Source organism: Egretta garzetta, unplaced genomic scaffold (assembly GCF_000687185.1).
Source record: "Egretta garzetta isolate BGI_Z169 unplaced genomic scaffold, ASM68718v1 scaffold246, whole genome shotgun sequence".
Classification (NCBI taxonomy): domain Eukaryota; kingdom Metazoa; phylum Chordata; class Aves; order Pelecaniformes; family Ardeidae; genus Egretta; species Egretta garzetta.
The window spans coordinates 1,642,492-1,663,216 of NW_009259976.1; the positions used below are offsets into that span (position 1 = coordinate 1,642,492).

The 20,725-nt window shown below is 46.2% G+C and overlaps 1 protein-coding gene across 3 annotated transcripts in view; it reads left to right on the plus strand.

Annotated features, from left to right (window-relative positions):
* The first annotated feature begins 809 nt into the window (after nt 1-809).
* Nucleotides 810-20,725, plus strand: part of RREB1 (ras responsive element binding protein 1) — a 121,030-nt gene continuing 101,114 nt past the window's right edge. For 2 of the 3 annotated variants that reach the window (XM_035895895.1, XM_035895897.1), the window contains exon 1: nt 810-912. In XM_035895895.1, coding sequence (XP_035751788.1) covers nt 846-912 — 67 coding nt within the window. In that variant the 5' untranslated portion in view covers nt 810-845. The remainder of the gene's footprint in view (nt 913-20,725) is intronic. The other variant, XM_009640376.2, reaches the window with a different exon arrangement.

Consider the following 20,725-nt stretch of genomic DNA (forward strand, 5'->3'; position numbering starts at 1 on the left):
AGAAGGATGCTAAAATTAACCTGAGCGTTTTTGTAAGGGATTCACTTTTTAAGTTACAACAATTTTTTAATTGACTTAAAATACGGGTTTTTTGATAGTAAAACACCTGAAAAAATACTCAGATACATGAATAAAGCTTTCCAGGGGACTGTGTTGAGTGTTCAAGTTACCTACATAGAGGAGTGATTCCACCCTCCCCCAGTATGCCTAAATTTTGCCAGCGTTGGGCCCTGGATTTGTGCCCTCTACAAATGTCCTTCCAGAGTTATCTGTTGCTCCAGGAGCATCTGATGTATGTTGGATAGCAGCCTGTAGGGACAGTCTTGGGAAAAAAGAATCTGCAAAGGTTCCCCAGGAACAGGCAGAAAACAAGTAAATCCTGTTAGTCTGAAATCTGTGCGTGTGCGGAAAAAGCCCCTTTTAACTTTTTGATGAATGATGCCTAAGTTTGGAAATCTGTGTTTTAGGTGTACACTCTTAAAACATGTGAAATCATGTCTTCCTCTTTCAGCGCAATAAAGGTTGTTTTAAAATGAGTGTGTTATTGGACCATGTTACTGGACCAGTTTGAGACGGCTGCCTTGATGATGTGGTAGCTTCTTTCTTGGGAGATAATTGTTCTGTGGAGGAGGACGGTAGTGCTGCTTTTGGTTCTCCTGAAGGCAGTGAGAATGCCTGTTGCTCTGTGTCTTTTACTTCCTTTCTGAATTCAGGCAAGACGGTCAGTCATGGGATTACAGCTTTAAAGTACGCTTTTTTTTTTTTTTTTTTTCTCAAGAGTATTCTGCAGCTTGGAAAGGGGCCAGGGACTGCTTCGTGTTCTTTTGAGTACAGCTTCATCGTGGATGGAGTGCTCAGGTACCCTGCAGCTTCGCTGGGAAGTGTCTCCAGGAGCAGATGTAAACTCTGAGGGTGAGAAGTAGTTACCTTCTGAGACCATGCAACAGCTGGTTTCTTATTTTGGGGTAGGAGATCTGAGTTGCTGAGTCGTTCTTCAGCAGTTAAAGCAGATTTTCTTTGGGGAGGCATATGAGAAATCCTTTCTCTGTGTGTGTTGGGTTTTTTGTGGTTTTTTTTTTAATATCCTACATAAACCAGCACCTATGCGAGCTGCAGCTTCTCTCCCCCCCTCCTGCTTCTCCCCCCAATTTAGAAGCATCTTTAGAGGCAGTGATTTCAAAGGCAGGGCTTGGGTATCTTTGGAAATGCCACTCTCCAGTGATACACTGAGAAGTCAGCGATTTGCGTGGAGCCAGGAAGGGCTTGCAACTTGCAGAGCTTTGCCGGGCCAGGTTTGGTTATCAGCGTTTGATTACAAATGAAAAACAGGTGAGGTTGGCAGAGGTGGGAAGCGCTGGCTCTGTTCTGGGGTACTTCTGAACAGGAATTTCAGGAGCTTTGACTCTTTGTTCTTATTCGGTGCAAGAAATCTGATGATGGCTTATCTTTGATGTCTGCCAGTCATGATGTTTTTCCCACCTGGAGGTGTTCCCTCCACCCCACCCTACTGCTCTGTTTTGAATAGCAACATTTGAGGGCCAGCAACTTGGAAGAGCTTCCCTCAGCATTTTACTCAGGGTGACAAAACATGCTTAGAGCTCATGCTAATGCTTTATTATGAAATGTTAAAAGTACAAATAATTGCCAGCTGGGGCGTATGCTGCGGACTCCCGTTGGATGGCTTGTTCGCGCTGCGCTCGAAGAGGGTCAGAACACGGAAAAGGGCCTGGGCAAAAGGGAGAAGAGTCAGCGGGATACTTGGCTCATGGCTGTGCCCGTGTTAAACCTGTTAGAGCAGCCTCCCGCAGTCAGAAAGGAATCGTCCTGATGTAACTCAGCAGCGCCTGGACCTGTGCTTCCTTTAGAAACAACACAGGCCTGCTGGTGTATCCTGCTTTTTTTTTTTTTTTTTTTTTAATAGTGGCATTTCAGCTTTCAGGTTGGCCAGCCTAGCAATCAATAAAGGTGGTTGCCTTTGAATAGGTGCTTTACACAAAAGAAGTAGTTGAAGGGGTGGAGACTGTTTATTCAGAGTGATTCAACTAAGTAAGGCTAAGAGAATCTGAATACCTCTTTAAAGATGCAGAGAGAGGCAGCTGTTTTAACAACAGGATTCACCTGAGGAGTCCCAGCCATCCACAGAGGTGCTACAGCGAGGGAAAAGAAAAGCTGTCAAAATCCCCCACGGGCGTTGTTAGGCTCCTGGACTAAAATAGGTATTCCAAAGGCCATTAGAGAGGGAGGCCTTTAAGGCCTTGATTACCTCCCCACCCCCCCTCCCCAGAAGCACTCTGTAGCTCCTATAGAAGCACGTGGAATGCAACTTTCAAATCCCACTGTTTTCCTGCACCTAACCTTCCTGAGCAAAAATGTTTTGTGCTTAATCTTATTTAATTATTTACTTATATAATCTCAGGATTTCGAGAGATCCTTTTCCTTTTGAAGAAGACATCCCCTCATCCTGGTATCTGAAGTTTCTTTGAAGACCCATTTGCACGAGGGACGTTATTTGCACGGAGCTCTCAGAAAACATGGGAGAGCTGCTTGCGCACAATGGCCAAGTGATGTCCCAGTGTCATTTCTGTCAACTTTGAATTTTGACTTTTAAGTCACTCTGGGTAAAAAGTATGTTAAGCCTCTTGGACGTTTCATATGCTGATGCACCCGAGTGACTTTCTAATTTTGTTCTAAAAGAGAAAACTGTACATTGTGGTAAATAGTGGAATTGCCAGCCTCTGTTACATGTAAGACTTCTCCACTTGTCACCTCCTGGTGGGTATTTTAGCAGGTGTTAGCATGTGCTTTCTTTGAAACAGCACAAACATACTCATAGGTGTTTTAGGAGTGGGCGGCCTGCATCATCTGTCCTTTGAAAATGGAGGATGATCAGCCTTTTTAGTCAGCCTTTTTAGTTAACTTAGGTATGTGCTTCCTCTCTGAGGATGAGAGGAGCAAAATGTTCACGTTGAACTGTAGCTGGCCTTTGCTTTTATCGTGTGTGATTAGCTGGCTTTAACTTGAGCCCTTGTTAGTCCCGTTTCATACGGCAGGTGATGTCAGTGTTCAGGTGTATCGGTACCTGGGAGTGCTTTGCTCAGGGCGCTTGCATCACAGCAATAAATTCCATTCCTGTGTTCAGGCCGAACTCCTTCGCGCTGCTAACGTTACGGCTTGGGCGAGGGGGAACTGCTTTGGATTTTGCACCAATAAGCAGCAGTACTTCCTTGTATTTCCTTTAGGGAGCAACATCACTTTTAATTTGGACCGCTCACAGCTTCGGCTAGGGGAAAGAGCCTAGTTTAAGTTCCTCTTTTTGTTGCACAAAACGCATTTTCTCCATTAAGTTCATTATGTCTCACTGCTCCTAGTGTTTTGAGAACATGAGAAGCAGCCAGGACACGAATACCTGTGTGCTGTTCTTCATTGGTGTGTGCATTTTTTTTCTGCTGTTGATGTGGTTGCCTGTGTATGGAGGACAGCAGGTGGCTGCGGTGTCTTGGGCATGTGCTTGCCTGCTTCATCCCCTCCTTCTCCCCAAAAGCCTTAAGGTATCCTCAGTCAGTGATCACTTGGATAACTTGCGGCACGACTTGTGTATTTTGCTGTTTGTACATCCTGATGCTTTTGGATGGAAGGGAGGAAAGCTGCAGGAGGAGGCTTGCTTTTTTAGTAAGACGCTGAAGGTCCGGGAAGTGGAAGCACCCGCCATAGAAGCCGGTTGTGGAAGAGGTGTAGCTGCATTACTAAGGGCTTCCATTGGTGAGGTTTGACTGTTATTTTCCAGGGGAAGAAGTGTGAGTGTGATGACAAGTGCTTCTCTGCAGAGGTGTAACTTACGCCTTGTATTTAGTTGATTTGGAGGGTATATTTCTTTTGGTCTGTTTTTCTAACAGCTGCAAGTATCATTTGTTGTTCCTCCTTATCATATGGCCCAGCCAGGTGTCACTTAGTACATCTTACTACGTTTCCAAGTGAGGTTCAAAAGTGTGGTCCTTGGCAGCTTCTGGAACAAGGCTTGGAACAACTTCCCAGCCTTCACAGCAGATGGGTGGCTTTGCTGCTTGGTCAGATCTCCCGGCAGTCTTTGAACTGTCAGGAGCCTGACTGTCCATGTTGCAAAAGGGTAGAGAGGGCTGCATCACAGTGCCCCTATTTCCCTGGTCTAAACTCAGTTTATTGTTGAAAACTGTGCTTTTCTTGAAACAGTGGAGAATTTATTTTCGTATCAGTGCTACCTACGCTTTGTGGGAGACATCTTCTCCATCGTCTGTCTCCATCCTTCCTTTTTGGGAAATGGCAGTGTCTTTTTGCTGCGTGTGAAGTGGCCACCACATTCGACCTAACCAGAGGGTGAATTTCTAGGGGTGAGTGAAATGATCCGTACCTCAGAGTGGATGCCTTGGGAGGAAGCCTTGCAGGCTATAAACTCTCCAGGAAGGAACGGGTAGATTCTGTAAACTCTGCGGCCCCGCTAACTGCAGTTCAAGCAGTTCCCAATCTCTACTTGCAAAGCTTTTGGAACTTGTAAGCTCTTTAAATCTAGTGACTGAGGATTTTCCATGGTTCCCTTTTCCCTGGAGAAAGAAAAAAGAAGACAGAAATAAATGGTAAAGTTAGTCATTTTAAATGCTCAAAAACCAGCAAACGAAAGTTAAGGTGCTCACAGAGCAGTTAAGCGGGCCAAGCTGAACACAGATTGTGCCCCGTTATGGTTGCTGTTATGTGTTTAATAAATCAATAGATGTGTAAATAGTATGTAGAAGTGGAAAACGTGGCTTCATTCGAATCAACAGCAAAATTCTTTCAGGCTTCACTAGACTAAGATTTTATGTGGGGTATGTACAGCTGAAAGCTCTTGAGCATTCATAGCGTGAAAGACGCCAGGAAACTTTAAAAAACTGAAACACTAATAGTGTCTTTGTATTTTTCTGGTGCTTGAAATTCCTACAGGTGTAGTTACAAAGTCAGTGCATCTGTTTTAGGAGCTTGTTTGATAAACAGCAAACTGAATTTGCGATATGATAGCCTGTTTTGACTAAATTTTCTTCCATCCTGGTTTTGGGCATCGCTGAAACAGTGTGGCCATTGCTGCATCCCTTTTTGAAATCCAAGAGGCTGTGCTTTAACTTCCTTGAGTATATTTGCTCTGGTGAGTGGGAGGAGGACTTGTCCTTCCCAGGCCTGTCCTTCCCTGCAGGAAAAGGGGAATGTAGAGAATTCTCCCCGAGGATGGATCTGGGGCAGAGATGGCCCCTGCCTGTTTGGGGCCAGAGTTTTTATTTACACCATTGCGTAACTCTTAATCTCCATAGGAAAAGATGTGGGTTAGTAGATTTGCAACGCCACAGACTTGCATGTGGCCGTGGTCTGCCTGATGGCTGACGTGTGCTAATATTGCATAGTGGCTGTACCGATGCCTGCCTGGGGTCGTCCTGGAGTACTGGGTGACCCTGTGCAGAAGGATCTGCTGTTGCCTGACTTTCGACCTCGTGCACTGTCAGCCTCTGTCATGCCTGTGCTGCCTGTGAATCGTCTGACTTGCAGTAAATGTTTCCGTTTGTGTGCTCACTGCCTTTTCAAAATGATTGCTAAAAAGTATTTGCGCCAAAAATAATTTACACTGGACCAGAAGATGCCAGCAGTATGTGCAAACTGCACGCTGTAGTTATTGTCCCAGCTAGTAATACAGATGGAGTGGCACAACCCAGTAGCAGAGATGTGGATTAGGGAAGTCCAGGCTGCTGATTTTAAAATTTCCACTCTTTCTGGTAATGGATGTTCATGTGAGCCACCTGGTCCAAAGACCCAAGAAACGAGCTGGTGATGGTCTTTGTTTAGTTCCCAGTATATACAGATGCCAAGTGTTATGCTTTGATTTCCCACACTGTAAAGTCTTCGGGGCAGGGATCAGCATTCAATTACCTAGTTTTGAAAAGCCACCTAACACATTGTGGAACTGACCTGCTCGGCACTACCTCGGTATAAATGTTTAATTATAACTATCTTCTTACTCCATAATGGAGCCATTCCAGATACCAAGGTTGAGGCATGCTGGGAACCTGCACTGCTGGTGCTGAGCTGTCTGCTTATAAACAGAGAGCTTTGGTTGCAAGGCAGGATTTGGGCAACTCTCGTAAATGCCCCAAATGCCAAATAGCCAGGGGCAAAGATTCTTTTTTTTTTTTTTTTTCTAGGCAGTATAGGTACAAGTACATAGAGGTGTTCAGGGGTCTGCATCCGGTTACTGGGTTTAGAAGCAAATACACTGCTGGCTTTAATACATGTTTTAAAGCATCACAGTCAGGCCACGTCCTTCTCTCTCCCTTTTGCTTTAGGTCTGTACATAAAAGTGACAATGTCAAGGTTCTGAAATTGAGAAATTAGAAGAAATTGGGGATAGAAAGATGTCACCCCCTCAGTACGTCACCTTCCCAAGACTGAAATGAAGTGCAATTGCGGGCCCTTGCCATTTGCAAAGTAATCTAATTCTCTTGCCTTGAGTGACTTGCGTTGTAGCTTTAAACTGAATTTTTAAATCGTCACGACAGTGATGTATGTATCATTTGTTATGTTTATACAACATGAAAGCATATGGAGTAATGGAAACATCTAGAAATTAGACCTCCAGAGAAGACTCCCATTATAATCGGGTTACTTACTTGGATTAAAGCAACCCAAATTTAAAACACGTGAACTCACGTACTAAACTAGTTGCATTTTCAGCACTCCAGGGGTCCGTCTGGGAGTTTATCAGTGCGTTGTCATAGTCTGTTCCAGCCAGCTTTGTAGGAGCAGTTTGGTGTTACTAAGGTTGGAATAAGCTGATGTCAGATTTTTGTCCACAGTACATAGCAAGCAGAGGTCAAACACTCGTACAGCCGGTGATACTATGACTTGTTAAGAATGTACGCAGCAGGTCGCTTTTCAAAACATCTTTTGAAAAGCAGCCTGTGAGAGCAGTGCCATGTAGAAGAGACATGCATCTTCCTCTGGCATCAGCAGATGGATGCATCCTATCGCACTGGACTGCTGAGCGTGTTTAGTCATGTTACTGTAATAAGCTCTGGGAACAGGAATGGGTTCTGCCCTGTTGCGCTTCGGGAAGATTTGAATGAATTTGACTGATTTGTTCCAGGGAAGCTCGTGTTTGTATCTGCTGCTTTTGTGTTCAGTACAGAGAACGAAGGAGTCGAGTTTGTTTCTTGGCTGAAGGGGGGTTTCTTTGCAGTTTGGAATTGCTAACGTTACCGTACTTCAATTCTTATTCCTTAGAAGAGGTAAAATTCAAAAGTTTGTGACTGCCAGAACCGTCAGTGTTTCTGGTGCTGATAGTGCACAGATCTGCTTGGTTTTGAGACTTCTCTTTGCCCAGATAAACCGAGTATTAGGGACCTTTCTCTCGCTTCCAGCTGTAGCCTTCAGGCATCCCTATTTCTCCTGCCCCGGTGAATCATCTACAACATACGCAGATGTAAATTTTAAATGTGCTGTGGTGGGGGTTGCCGTCTTTATCCTTTTCTTTTTGTCTTAACACAGATTAGCCTGATGGCTCTCAAGGTATTTCTTAAATTTGCTGGTGTGCGCGTGTCTGTCGGAGGCCAGTCTAGATCACGCCACGCACTGATCCTGCAGACACTTTAAACACAGATATAATTCTGCTTAAGTAGGTTGTTCCATTTAAGTCAAAATACTGGCATGGGCGAAGTTAGGGGAAGTGTTTCAGGACTGGGGCCTGCGTTTAACTTTCAGAAAAAGTATTCCTGAAACAAGCCAGAATCTTTAACCCGTGTGAGCTGCAGCTCCCAACTCGTCTCACCAACTTCGGTTTCTGACCTACTTGAGAAGGTATTGCTCAGCCTGAGGAAGCCTCGCAGGTCTCACGGCCTGAGAAGAGTTGGCTTTGAAGAGAGATGGTGAGAAACGTGGCCGTGAACCCGAACTCCTTTAACGTACGGTGTCTGCAAGAGTTAAACAAAAGCACTCCAGCAGCTCATGTGCTCTCTGTGTGTGCATACTTTCCTAATCTTGACATGGGGTCTGAGCTGCAGGCTCCGAGGGCTTATGTGAAGTTGGCTTGGCTGTCACCTTTTCACTCCCCGGACCTGGCTGCAGCTCAGCACGGGGACGCTCCCCGCCGCTGGGATTACCGGCTGCAGATAGCCAGCTGCCTAAAAGCTGTCCCCATGGGGCTGGCTGGGCTGAAAAGTGCCCTGGCTGCCTCGCCTGTCCTCGTGCTGCTTCCTGCCCTTGTGGGGAGCAGGGGAGGGAAGAAAAAGTGCTGCGGTGGCCCCTTTCCTGCCCCTGGAAGATGTCTCGCACCCACCTCACGCGCTTGGGTTTGCCTGGGTGAGCTTTCTGCTGCTCTGCTATCATCATCTGGCTGGAGAACAGCTGCCTCCAAGGATGGGTCTGCTTTAAAACGGGGGAACAGCTGTACTGAGCGAGGCCCGCGGGGCCGTCTCCGATGCTGGCGGGCTGTCCCTGCCCGTGGGGACAGGGAGGACAGAGCACAAGGTTTTTCTCCTCTAGGTGACAAAGTCCTTAAGGGTGACTTGGGCCTTGGTTATCTGGGAAGAAAAACTGCAGTTTCTTCAACCCATAGCACTCTGTCAAAAATCACTGAGCGTTTCCGACCAGAGGCTGGAAATGAAAGCTGCTTTTTTTTTTTTTTTTTTCCTTTTTTTTTTCTGCAAAAAAAGGAATAATAATACAAAAAATTTAAAACTGTGTCCTTGAAACAGAGGGGGATTGGGGACGTAGGGGCGGGAGTGGGGGTAAGCCTGCAGGAGGGAACATCACCAAAAAGGCAGAGCGACTTGGCTCTTGGCCACACACAGGAGCAGGAACAGCTGCCTCGATGGCCCCCGGAGCCTCGCTGATGTCAGCCTAACCAGTGCTCCTTAAAACGCGGCACCGTGCGCAGGGGGCGAGGGGGAGGAGGTTTAGGGGGGTAAGCTGTACATAAAACAACCTCCTCCATGATTCTTTTCTTTTTTTTGCCCCCTTTTCAAAACAGGCCTCTGCTTTCGATAGGAATGGGAAGGCTTTGCATGAGTGAGTGAGAGTTATGAGAAATTCATAGAACAAGTTACTGAAAGCAAGGAGCAGGAAGAATACGCATTGTAAAATCTGTGTGTGTCTGTTTGCTTGGGTGTTTTTCCTTTTAAGAGAAGTGTGGCTAGGAACAGTTCAGCGCTGTTGGATAAATCTGTCAGTGCCGTTCCCTTCTCTCTCCCCAATGTTGTCTCTGGGAACCTGTCACACTGTGACAGATCATACTGTCAAGCATCATACTGTGTTTGAAAAGTATCTGGCTTGCCTTGGGATGCCGTATGAAATACGGCAGGATGTGGCATCCTGTGGGGAGCATGTCATGTGTGCTCACTTGGCCTCCTGCGCTTGCTTGAGCAGAGGAAGGGAATGCACGTCAGAAGAATGGAGTTGTTTGCAGCTCCCTTCCTCTCCCCTGTGTTGTTCCAGAGAGATGGTACTTCGTGTTACCCCTGGGATTTACTGACGCTGTCTTTCCTCCTATGTTAATGCCAAGGGTCCCTGATGGTGAGAGCCTCTGCGTGGTTAAGGGCGGTGGAGCTATCTCTCTGACCTCTGTGGTGTGGGATGGATGCACAGTGCACAATCAGCCCTGTGGTAGGTGCTTGACTGAATGAATGTGAGTTCCTGTCGGGCCTGAGATGACTTCTTCCGATTTAGTAGCTAATACAGTAGTTTCCAAAAGTCGCAGGAGAATCCAACGTGTAGCTGGAAGTGCTGAGGGAAGAGGATACCAGCTTTTCCAGAACTCTGCAGCTCAGTCACAGAACGAGGTTGGACTGGACATGAAAACTGGATTCCAGGGTGACGTGGTGATTGCAGCCTCCGCTGGCTTTGCTGCTTCCCACAGCTGGGGAGTTGATTTTCCCAGTAGGCCTGTGCCAGCACAGTCCTGCTGCTAGTCTTGTGGTGTTACCCCAACACAGAAGTCGTGCTTGTGTTCCTTGCAAGTGGTATGTAGCGCACAAATCTAGGCGACAGGGGTAAGCCAGCCTATCCGGGCTTGTTGCAAAGCTGAATTTGCAAAATGCTGTCTCCAGCAAGGCCAATGTAATAATAAGTTGCAGAGATTGCATCTTGAAAAACAAACAGTGTAACACAGGCGTTTGGGGAGGAGGGTGTCGTGCTCTTTTATAAGGCTCTTGCTTTTTGTTAACTCAGGTTAACTTCATGAGTTGGTTTAAAATTTCCTGTATCATTCCAGAATTCTTGTAGTAATTGGCAAAAATGACACAGGGTCACAGCAGTTGTGTGGGACTGAGTAAGCATCTACTCACGTTCTTTTCAATTGGGACAGTGGCATGAAGAATTTATTTACTGAGGGTCACAGAGGGAGACTGTACCAGAGGCAGAAAAAGAACCCAAATGCTCTAAATCCTGTCCTGTGTCTTCACCATTATATCATGCTTCCTGTCGAGGCAGATGAAGCCACATTAAAAACTTGGTTCACAAATAGATGACATTCAAGTACTACCAGCATTGTAAAATACGGCTAGGGCTAATATATTTGCTCTGACTTTCATCTTGAGTGCCTAGTGGAACACCTGTAAGTATTTACATTTTAACATGAGCCTTTGTGCTTGTGAAAGCAGACAGTTTGACAGCAATGACCTCTCACACAAAAGCCTGAATAAGTGATGAACTTCCAACAAATCCATGACCTGAACTCTGCTGGATGCATATTGAAGGCGACAAGTTAATATGGCCTGTGGCAGTACCAACAAGAGGCCTGGCTCTGTGCTGGACTCTTCTGCTGGAGGTGGTCCACAGATGAGCCTCTAACCACCATCCCTGCGCAAAGGCCTGGAAGGAAATGTGCCTGTTCTCACTCCCTAGGCGAGGGCCTCGGGCAAATGTTTGCTGCTGAAAGGACTTCAGTTTTTCCAGAGGTTTCTCATCTTGCTGCTCTGCTATGACGCTGGTGCAGGGCTTGGTTTGTGTTGCAGAGAAGGCAGAAGGGTGGATGTGTCTCTTCCTTCAGAGTTTGCTGTGCTGAAGTTGAGTTGAGTGGTAGTTAGAACTTCAGTTATGGGCAGCTCTAGAGGTGGATGTGTCTCTGCTGCAAGCGTGGTAAGCGCTGGCCGTCAGACAGGGAAGACAGCCGTGGTACGGTAACCTCTGAAATCACCCTGACCTGAATCATGCTGAAGCTGCGGCTCCGGCGACATTTCTCCAGGACTGCCCTGTCCTGGAATGAACAGTTCCTGGTACCTCCTTCTCCAGTGAAACTTGGGTTCAGTGTGGGGAATGCCTCTTCAAGCTGACACAAGTGCCTCTGGATCTGTGGCGGAAGGTGTTTTAGTCCTGTGGAGTAAGTCATGCTGTTATCTTTCACCTGCAAAACTGAAAACTAGAGGGAGTCCTGCTTGTGTCTAATACCAAGTCAGACCAAAACCCCATCTAGCCCAGGATGCTGATGGATATGGATTTATCAAAACAGATTATGGCAAAAGGGCCCCTATTAATGATGCTTTCCTAGTATAGTCCTCCACCACAGTGCAACTTCTGGACTCTCTTGAGCTAGGTGGGTTTTATATATGTTTCCTGAGCTTGTCCAGCGGCTTTTCGAACCCGTACAGCCACTTGGCATGTTGTGGTGGTGAGTTTTGCAGTTTAACTACATGCTTTGTTGGAGGGGAGGTGAAAAAACAACCTTTGACACCTGCCATTTGATGCTTCCACTTGATACCATTTAGGACTTGGGCTATGGGAAGGAGCTAGTACTCATTCACTGCCGTCCTCCATACTTTCAGGATTTTGTGGACCTCAGTTTTTTCACTGCTGTGGCCTTCCTCCCTGTTTGGAGTCCTGATCTGAGTATTAGTCATTACGCAGAAGCTGTTCCATGCTTTTGATTACGTTGTTTACCAAATGCTTCTGAAAGCTACAGTTTGCCTTGTTACCATCTATCATAGGCACATGCCAGAAGTACTTTATTTGCCTACATATTTATTGCTGTAAGACATATACTTGGACAGCATTAAAGATTTCCAGGTGCTGCCAGAATTCTCCAGTAGCTTTTCTTGGGAAACTTTCTCAGTGTTGGCAGGTTGCAGGCAGAAGATGCTGATCGGTGAGGGTGTTTGCAGGTCTGGCTCAGTTACTTCCGTCCTGATTGCTTGAGAACTGCTCATTTAAATCGTGCTTTGCTCGCTGCTTCCCTTCCCAAATACACTACTGGTTTCTAAGACCAGTGTCCCCATACCCCTCCACTTCGTATTTTTTCCCCCCCTACAGATGGCAGCCTGAAGCATGCCCTGCATATCTGAAACCTTAATGCAACTTACCCAGAGACAAGGGGTATTTGTCCTTGCCAGCTCTGGAGTTTATTTTTTCTAGGATTTACCCATCTGCTTGGTCTCGACAGGTATCAGAGGACTTGTTTTGAGCTCTCTAAAGTAAGATGTTTATTGATGTAATTCTATTCTGTTCCCATTCCTTTTTTTTTTTGGTAGTCTGCCATCCCTCTTGTCCACCTGTAGGGCTACTCCGTGTTGCTGGACTTGGAGATTTTCATTTTTGCAACTGAAAGAATTTTGCTTCAGTACTAGCCATAGCGCTGGTATTTACTTAACGTTGGATTGCTCCTGGGGTGCTTTACAAATTGGTGTCTACAATGCTACTGAAATGCAGCCGCTTCTCAAGTGGAGAGTGAGAAAGGAGGGGTTTAGATCAGGTCATGCTAACCCCTTTCTTTCTCTGTGTAAAGTGCTGCGCATTCTTCAGTACTGACATAGCCTAAAAAGGAACCTTGGCTTTTAAAGCCCTACCTTAACCTGCCTACCAAATGATGCATGCGACTTGATTTGCATTTAGCCGATGAAAAACTTCATTCCAGCTTGCCAGAACAGGGAACTTAGTTGCAAGTAATATGAAGGGTGATGCTAGGGATTTCAAGCCTTTTGGTAAAGAAAGCCTTTCACAATGAGAACTCAGCTTTATCTAGGTTACTTATTCCCTTTATTAAGCCTCTCAGGATTGATGAAATATAGTGGTCTTAGGAGAAACAAGCCCCGTTCAACATGTAGTACTGATTTATAATGATAATCTTTCGATATCGCTGTGTATAAACCCATTCTAATAAGCTGTTCAGCACTTGGTGCTGGGCTCTGTGAACGATACAGTGTTTGGAAGTAGCAAGCCTATCTGTTTGGAGGAAGGAGGCAGGGGCTATCCTTTTAAACTATCAAGTTGTGGTTGTAGTTCTAATTGCTGAATTCAGAGCTTGTCTTGTATTGCTCTGCTGCTGCTCTACGCATTTAGTATCCTAAATTTAAATTTAGCATCCTAAAGGCCTCCTGAGGACCAAGGAATGGAGCCCTAGCGTGGCATATGCTTTGCAGGTGTCTCTCTGCTCTTGGGTGTTAGATGAGGAAAGCATAAAAGCTAAAATAAAGTCACTGTGTGTGTATAAGCAGGAGGGCATAGTTTATGTTGCTTTAATTAGAAGTATTTTCTTAACTGCCTTTTTTCTTAGGGACCATATCCTAAATACATATCCTAAATATTAAAGATCTTAAATATCTTAAAGGCTTGCCCTAAAGTGCTAGGCCAAGATGCTGATAACAATTTTTTGTATTTGTCCCTCTGTCTTCTGAAAGTTCAGTTTCGGCTGGATCAGTTCTCTAATCTGACTTGCTATGTAGCTAATTTAGTTGTGCTGGCACAAGGAGGCAGCGGAGAAGACACAGCAGAGGAGGACAGGACTTCTGATTGCAGTGCAGGTAGAACAGATTTTAAAAGCCCCTGCAAACCATCATTAAAAAAGACGGGTGCTCAAACCAGACATCAAAACCATTATGTCTTTGTAGTAAAGCAGGGGCCAGGAGGAAAAATGGAAGAACCAGGCAGAATACCTTTTTGCCAGTTTATCTTTGCAGGGGCCTCAAATCAACCTTGGATAAAACAGGAGGCATTGCTTGCTAGAATGGATCCTAGAATCCGGGCAGCAGTGTTGCTAGGTTGATTAATTCCTGCACACAGAGACTAATCCAAGCTCTGCTCCATGGTGGGGGGTCATTAGCAATGTCTGTTGTATCTGTCCTTGTATATAGGAACTGCATCTGCTGTGGGGTTGGGCTTAGGATCTTTGCTGGCTTGGAGTTGCAATGTTGAAAAACCAGCACAACTGTTTTGGTTTTTCTGGGTTTTTGGTTTTGTTTGGTTTGGTATGTTTTTTTTTTTTTTAAGATGCTTCATTTTTAACCTGTATATTTGTATCTGCATTCTGCCTTCCTGCTTTGTTGAAGGTAAGAGTGAGCATCCACTCCATGGCTACTATCAGTTCATGGGTATCTCTGTACCGTGATGCCAGTAACTGTAAGAGTGGCAGGCTTATGTTGACAGAGTCACTTTCCCCTGCCCGCCCCCTTTGCTTTTCCCACTTGCCCCTGTCTTCCAGGTACATGGTGGTGTTTGCCTTCAAAGGTTGCATTTAACACCACTTGCATTTAACGATTTTTCCCCCACCGCTTCAAGGCAAGTATTCTTCCAGGTATGTGACTACAAACAATGCAAAGGGAAAAATCTCAATGGAGATCTGCTCGTGATGTTTGTTATCTCTTTGAAGCTGTCTTTTTCTTAAGAGTCTTTTGATATTTAGGTATTTCCTCCCAGCTTTCCCCTGTCTGGTGTGTCTTTGCTTGGGTAATTAAAAAATTCATAATGGTGTTGAATTAATGACTTCAGAATAGTTTCCTTGGCAACCTAAATGTGCATGTGACATCATAGGATGAAGCAGCAGTTTATAATCTACAGCAAAACCAATTTAAGGAGGGGGATTTGGTTTTGTTTTTCATAATTTGTTTACCCCCTCACTTCTAGCAGTTCATTCCTGTTGCATGGTAACTCACCTCCTCCTCAGAGATGCTGATACAAGGGTTTGTGGGGCTTCTCAGTAAGCCTTATCTCTGAAGCGATCTGAGTAGCCAGTCCTCTTTCATATTTCTTTTTTTTTCTGTCTTTCAACAGTCACAGCCCACAAACTTTTGTTTTGGTCACTAGAGGGGAAGCAAACTGTAGGCTTTCCCTTGCATGGGAATGAGCAGCTGGAGGAAGGGGAAGAGCTTCTGGAGAGGTGTTGGCCCAGTGCAGGCGGCTCAAAACTACACGCTGTTTGCATCAAGAGGCTTGAGAGTTTCAGCTGTGAAGATAGTCTTGTCTTCCCACCTTACCACACACTCGCTGTCTGCTCCCTTGGTGCAAATCTCTTTATTGCATTAGCCATGGAAAAATTCTGTTGCTTTGGTAAATTGCGTCTCCTTTAGCTGTTCTTTCTGCTCCCAAATTAATTTCCATCTTAAGAGAGTATCTTTCTTAATTACATTTGATATTGTGTAAGGAGATCATGTTTCATCATGTAGGATTGTGGTCCAGGTTTTGTTCTGGCTGAACTGGTACAAATCTGGTGCAACCCTGCCAGTGTCAGTGCAGCGTCTTTTGTGGAAGAAGTCAGTTTGTGTAGCCAGGAGCAGAGTATCAATCACCGCAGAGAGATACCAGCTTAAAGGAAATAATAGTGAAGAGTGATGTAGGTTTTATTGGACTGCCCAGACTTCTGTTATAAGATACAGAACTAAACATGCGCTAAAGGCCAAGTAAGTACAATAACTGCAACAGCACATTTCCAAGAAAATTGTCTTGTTGCAAAGGAACATGGATGGTGAAGGGACTTTATGGCATCTGCATGCTTGATACAGCCTTTGTCAGTGGCTATCAGTTACAAAAGCCCATTTGGTTTTAAATTTCTGAAGTTATTTTTTTATAACTGTTTGGAGGAGTAGCATGTAAAACAGGGCAGCATGTAGAAATCTAAAGCTCCAGCCAAAAGACACCTCCTTTTTGTGTCTACGTGTTGCAGCTGTCTATCTCTTGGCAGCAGGCGGCCTGTGTAGAATGTGAGGTTTTAGCACTGAAGCGTGGAAGAGTGAATTAAGGAGTTCTGAACTTAAAACATTCTTCTTTTCTAGGGAACTTCAGTCCTCACTGTTGCTTAGTTATTTGGAGACTGTTTGTAGGGTTGGGGTTTTTTTTCTTTCAGTAACTCCTTACATTCGTGATATGATAAACTTGAGACAGGTCACTCACTTGTCGGTTTTCTCAGTTACCCTATAGTTTAGTAATCGGATGAATTGGAGTCAGTTGCATGGATACCCAGCTGGGAGGAAATGCAAAAAGGAGCATGCGTGTATTTTTTTTATGGGGAAGAGAAGGGAGATTTCAGTTTTCCACCGTGAAGTAGACTTTTGTGTAAGCCAAATAAATAACATTTTGTTTTAGGGATGTCAGCACAGGACATGTTGTTTCTGCATAAACTGTGGATAGCATCATAGCACCTAGGGCATAGTTACACCTTTTAATCTCCCCTGGTGACACCTGGAAAGGCATAAGATTTTGCGAAATGAGCCAGTGTAGCAGCTTCCCTCCATTGACTCGACACTTAAGTGTATTTGCATTTTGGAGTAAGTAGGTGCGCACTTTTGTGCCATGCAAGCAAACTGACAAGGGAAAGGTGTAATAACACATTGTGAGGCTTTCCATTAAAACCTGTTTTTTTGGAAAATGTTGTGTGTTCAGTTACATGGGTGTTGTCAGCATAGAGGGTGGAAACTGTGTCCTTGGCACTCTGAGAAACGGGGTTGGGGCGACGACCTCCATCTCCCTCGCAGACGAAGTCCTTTTGCCTTTTGCCCACGCTTTTCATTATTCCAGCCCGGTCTGGGATGTGATTTTCCTTTCAGCCAAGATGTTTGTACTGCTGCAGTTGTTGCATCTGCATTAGGCAGGTGGAGAAAGCCGGCAGGGGCAGTTTCGTACGCCGGGAGTGCTGCTGCCTTGCTGGCGAGGGCTGGGCTGCTCTGCCTTAAAAAGGTACGGTTAAAGCCGTTCAGCTTTAGTGTGCGTGGATTGAAGCCTGACTTCTCGCTCTGTAAAAAAGGCCAAACCTTTCCAAAACACGCATAGGTTTTAGTGTGCAAAGGCCGTGTGGGGCTTCAGCAGGTTTGGTGGGGTTTTTTTTAGTTTTTTGGTTCGTAACTTTTGGACAGCTTTTAAAAGCCCTTGCTCTTCAGCAGGCTGGTATTAAAAGGAGTGGAAATCATCCCAGGGAGAGGAAAAGGACAAGCTAACCTTGGCACCTGGGGCCTGGCTATTCTGTTGCACTTCCTCTGCGGGGCGGCGCGGGGCCGGCGGGAGTGATGTTCTCACAGCAAATGGAGGAAGTTGCTCTAGCAGAAGCGGTGCTTCTGGATCTCCTCTCGCCTGGGGGATGGGGCAGGGTGGTGAAAGAGGGTTACACAAAGCACCGAGGCATGGGGTGGGGGGGGCGGATGGAGAAAAAAAATTAAAAAAAACCCCCCAAACCCAAAAAGAACAACCCTGATCCCTCAGCTATGTGTGAAGTTTGACGCGATTTTTGGGAAATGGAATACTTTGGGGAGGCCGGGAAAGGTTGGGGAGCAGAGATTGTTTCTCTGGCGGCTGCTGGTGGTGGGGAAGGTACCGCGGGAAGGAGCCGGGGAAGAAGGATGGAGGGGGGCGGCCGCTCCTCTCCCCGGTTGCTGACTAAACAGTTATGTCAGCTGGCAGTCGGCACGGCCTGGGGATTTGCGATAGAGCTCCTGGAGGGTGGGGGTGGCTGCGCGCGGACGCGCCTGCCCCCGCCGCCCTTCTCCGTGTAAACGTCATCGGGGTGCCTGGAATAGCCATGCCAGCCTGCTGGAAGGCCTGTCCCCTGCGGGAGAGCGTTCCCCTCCGACTGCTACCCTGAGCCTTCCCGGCTCGCCGAGCCTGGGCCCTTCGGAGCACGCACCTCCTCCGCCAAGCACTGCTGGAGCCTGTTGCTGGGGCACGAGGAGCGCGCTGCCGTCCAAACCTGGTGCTGCTGGCAGGGGCTCGGGGAGAGGGCAGCCCTGCGGGGCAGAGCCGCCCATTTGTGCCTCTGCCGGGCTCCGGCTGGAGCTCATGGTGAGGGTGCGAAGTGCAGAGGCCGCGGCAGGAGCAAGGCTTGGCCTGTGGCAAGGTCTCTGCCACAGGTAGAGACTTCCCCGTCTAAGCACAGCCCGGCGCTGCTAGAAAGTAAGACAGTGAATTCTGGCTGCTGTTCAAGTTTAATGTTTCCTTTCTTGGCCTTGAAGGCAGATGGAGCCCAGGGTAGCCCTTACACAGAGCAGGAGGTATTTATAATGATGCTCTCAGGTTGGTAATGTTCAAATCCTATTTTTCTGTTCTTCTGGTTTTGTTTTCCATAAATCGTGTGCTGTAAAGTTGGAACAGCCCTGGAACAGCTGCGGCTTTTCACCCATGTGCTTCCCTCCCCTCCACCTCCCACTAGGAGTAAGTGAAGGATGGGTTGCATGTGAATCACCTCTACACCTATTTCGCTTCTCCTGTCCCAGCAGTGAAAGACAGAGAAGGACCCTGTCCTGACAGGCAAAAAGGGTGTGTGTCTCAATTGTTTGAGGTCAACTGAGTTAGCTGAACACAATTAAAGGGGGGGGAAAAAAAAAAGCTCTCTTGATGCTCCTTAAGGTACAGCCTACCGTGTCCGAAGCCATGTTTGTGGCTGTGCGAGACCAGTTAATGTATTAAGCTGCACCTTAATGAACATTAAGATAGATTTTTAGTAATGTTCATCTGACTCAACTGAGTTACCATAGTTGTAGTCGTGAGTGAACCTGTCTGGCCCACATGGATAAGCTTGCTGGAGGCTTTAGTTAGCAGGACAGCGCCAGTCAGTGTTTCTAATGGTCTTAATTAAGACGGTTTGTTTTTTTTTTTTTTTGCCAAAGGTGAGTGTCCTATGAAAGGTGAGTGAAGGCTGTAGAAAAATGTTCATATTGCGATGTGGAAATCTACCGATCTCGCCCAGGAGTTGCTTTGCGGTACCTTTGTGCAGCTCTCATCACCTCAGTGCAGTTCTCAGCTGGGCGTGTTGTGCCTGGCACTCCTTCACAGCACACCTGGATGCTGTGTTATGCACCAGTCAGACAGTAGCATGATTTCATAGGGCCTCACAATCCTTTGCCGAGCAGCCTTACGGATGAGCCAGGCAGCTGGACTTCTGTCAGTTTGTTCTCAGTGGTGTAGGTGTCTGCCAGCTGGTGTGGGAAGGTCATAAAGCACTGAAGTATCCGAGTGATGCCTCGGTCTCCATTCTGCTTTCAACAGTACGCTTGCAACTGGCCACAAGAGCGAGCGCCTTGTGAGGGGGCGTTAAAATTGATAAAACTCAAATCCCTAAACATCTGGCTTTTTTTCCCTGCTTGTTGTAGGTAAAAGGGCTTGTTTGGTGGTGGCGGGTTTTTTTGAGCAGAGGAAAAAGTCTCCAGGAGATAGGAGGAAGCCACTCAGAAGTTGCTGTTAAGGCAGCTGCGCATCCTATGCTTTTTAAAGCAGTCAGATTGTCCATGGCTCTGCGAAAATGGCGTTAGTTTGAAAGAAGAGGGGTATGTAACTGCTTGAGTGCTTAGACATAGGGTCTGAAATGCTGAATAACTGCAGTTCTTGCTAACTTCACAAGGAAGGCTTCTGGAAACGGCTCTTGATGCATTGGGTACAAAGCACTACAAGTGCGGGTAAACAGTTCTTTAAAATATTTTGGCACACTGAGAAAACTTCAGTGAGTGCTACTTGGAAGCTGAACACTTGACTTTTTCTGGATAAGATCAGTTTAAATAGGTGCGTTTTAATTCCTTCTGTGTGTATGAGAGAGGGGAACAGGAGGGCAAGTAAAAAAATCAGAGGAAAAGACCTCATTGCTGACTTGGGAGACTTGTTTGACCTTCTGAGTCCCGTGCACTTGTCTGTGGTTTCCAGCCAAAGGCTCTCACTTTGAGAGCGCCTTGCTTCTCGTGCTGAACTATTTTTTGACGCACTGAATGAATGCAATATGTTAACACTCCTGTAAGTCCCAGAATTGCTTGGCTGCCCCTTGCCCTGCCTGCTTCGAGCTGGCTGAAAAGGTACCATTGTTTGTTCTGCAAACAGTGGGCGATGGTTGTTTCCAAGGTGACTATGGCGCTGTTGCTGCCCTCTAGTACAAAAAAAAAAATTGGCTTTAAACACCTGAGAGCATCCCACTGTCACCAGAGACGGTGGGAGGGAGGAAAGAGCTGTGTGTTAGAGGTCTCTGCGCTGGTTATCAGAATAAAGACGGAGAAGATGCCAGTAAGCTAAGAATGGGCAATGCACACATTTGGTTTACATACACTACAAAACATCTTCCTAAATATTACACGGGCACAGCTGATAAAATGCGTGAGTATTTCTAAGGATGTGTCTCTGATGGGAAGAAATGAAAGTGAGCTTAAGGTGTCTCAAGCATACTGTCAACTGTTAGTTGTAGTTTGAGTTTACAGTAGTAATACTCCACTTTTTCACTTAATTAAGAGGATGTTTTGAAGACTGCTCGAGCAAGGGTGTATGGACTTCCTACAAGGAAAGCTAGGAGGGGGCACTCAGAAGTTCTGCTGGACTTGTAGGTTTTCAGATTGTTTCGAAAAACAATTATTTGGGGATAAAGTATGCGTCCCGTTGCTTTTGTGTATTCTTGGAAGGCCTGTGGTACTCACAACAGTGACTTATTTTGAAGTGTCTAGCTGGATGGATTAGAAGCATTTTTTCAGTCCTCTCTGTGCTGCCTGCCCATCTGCTGCTGCAGCTGTTTGGGGGGGGG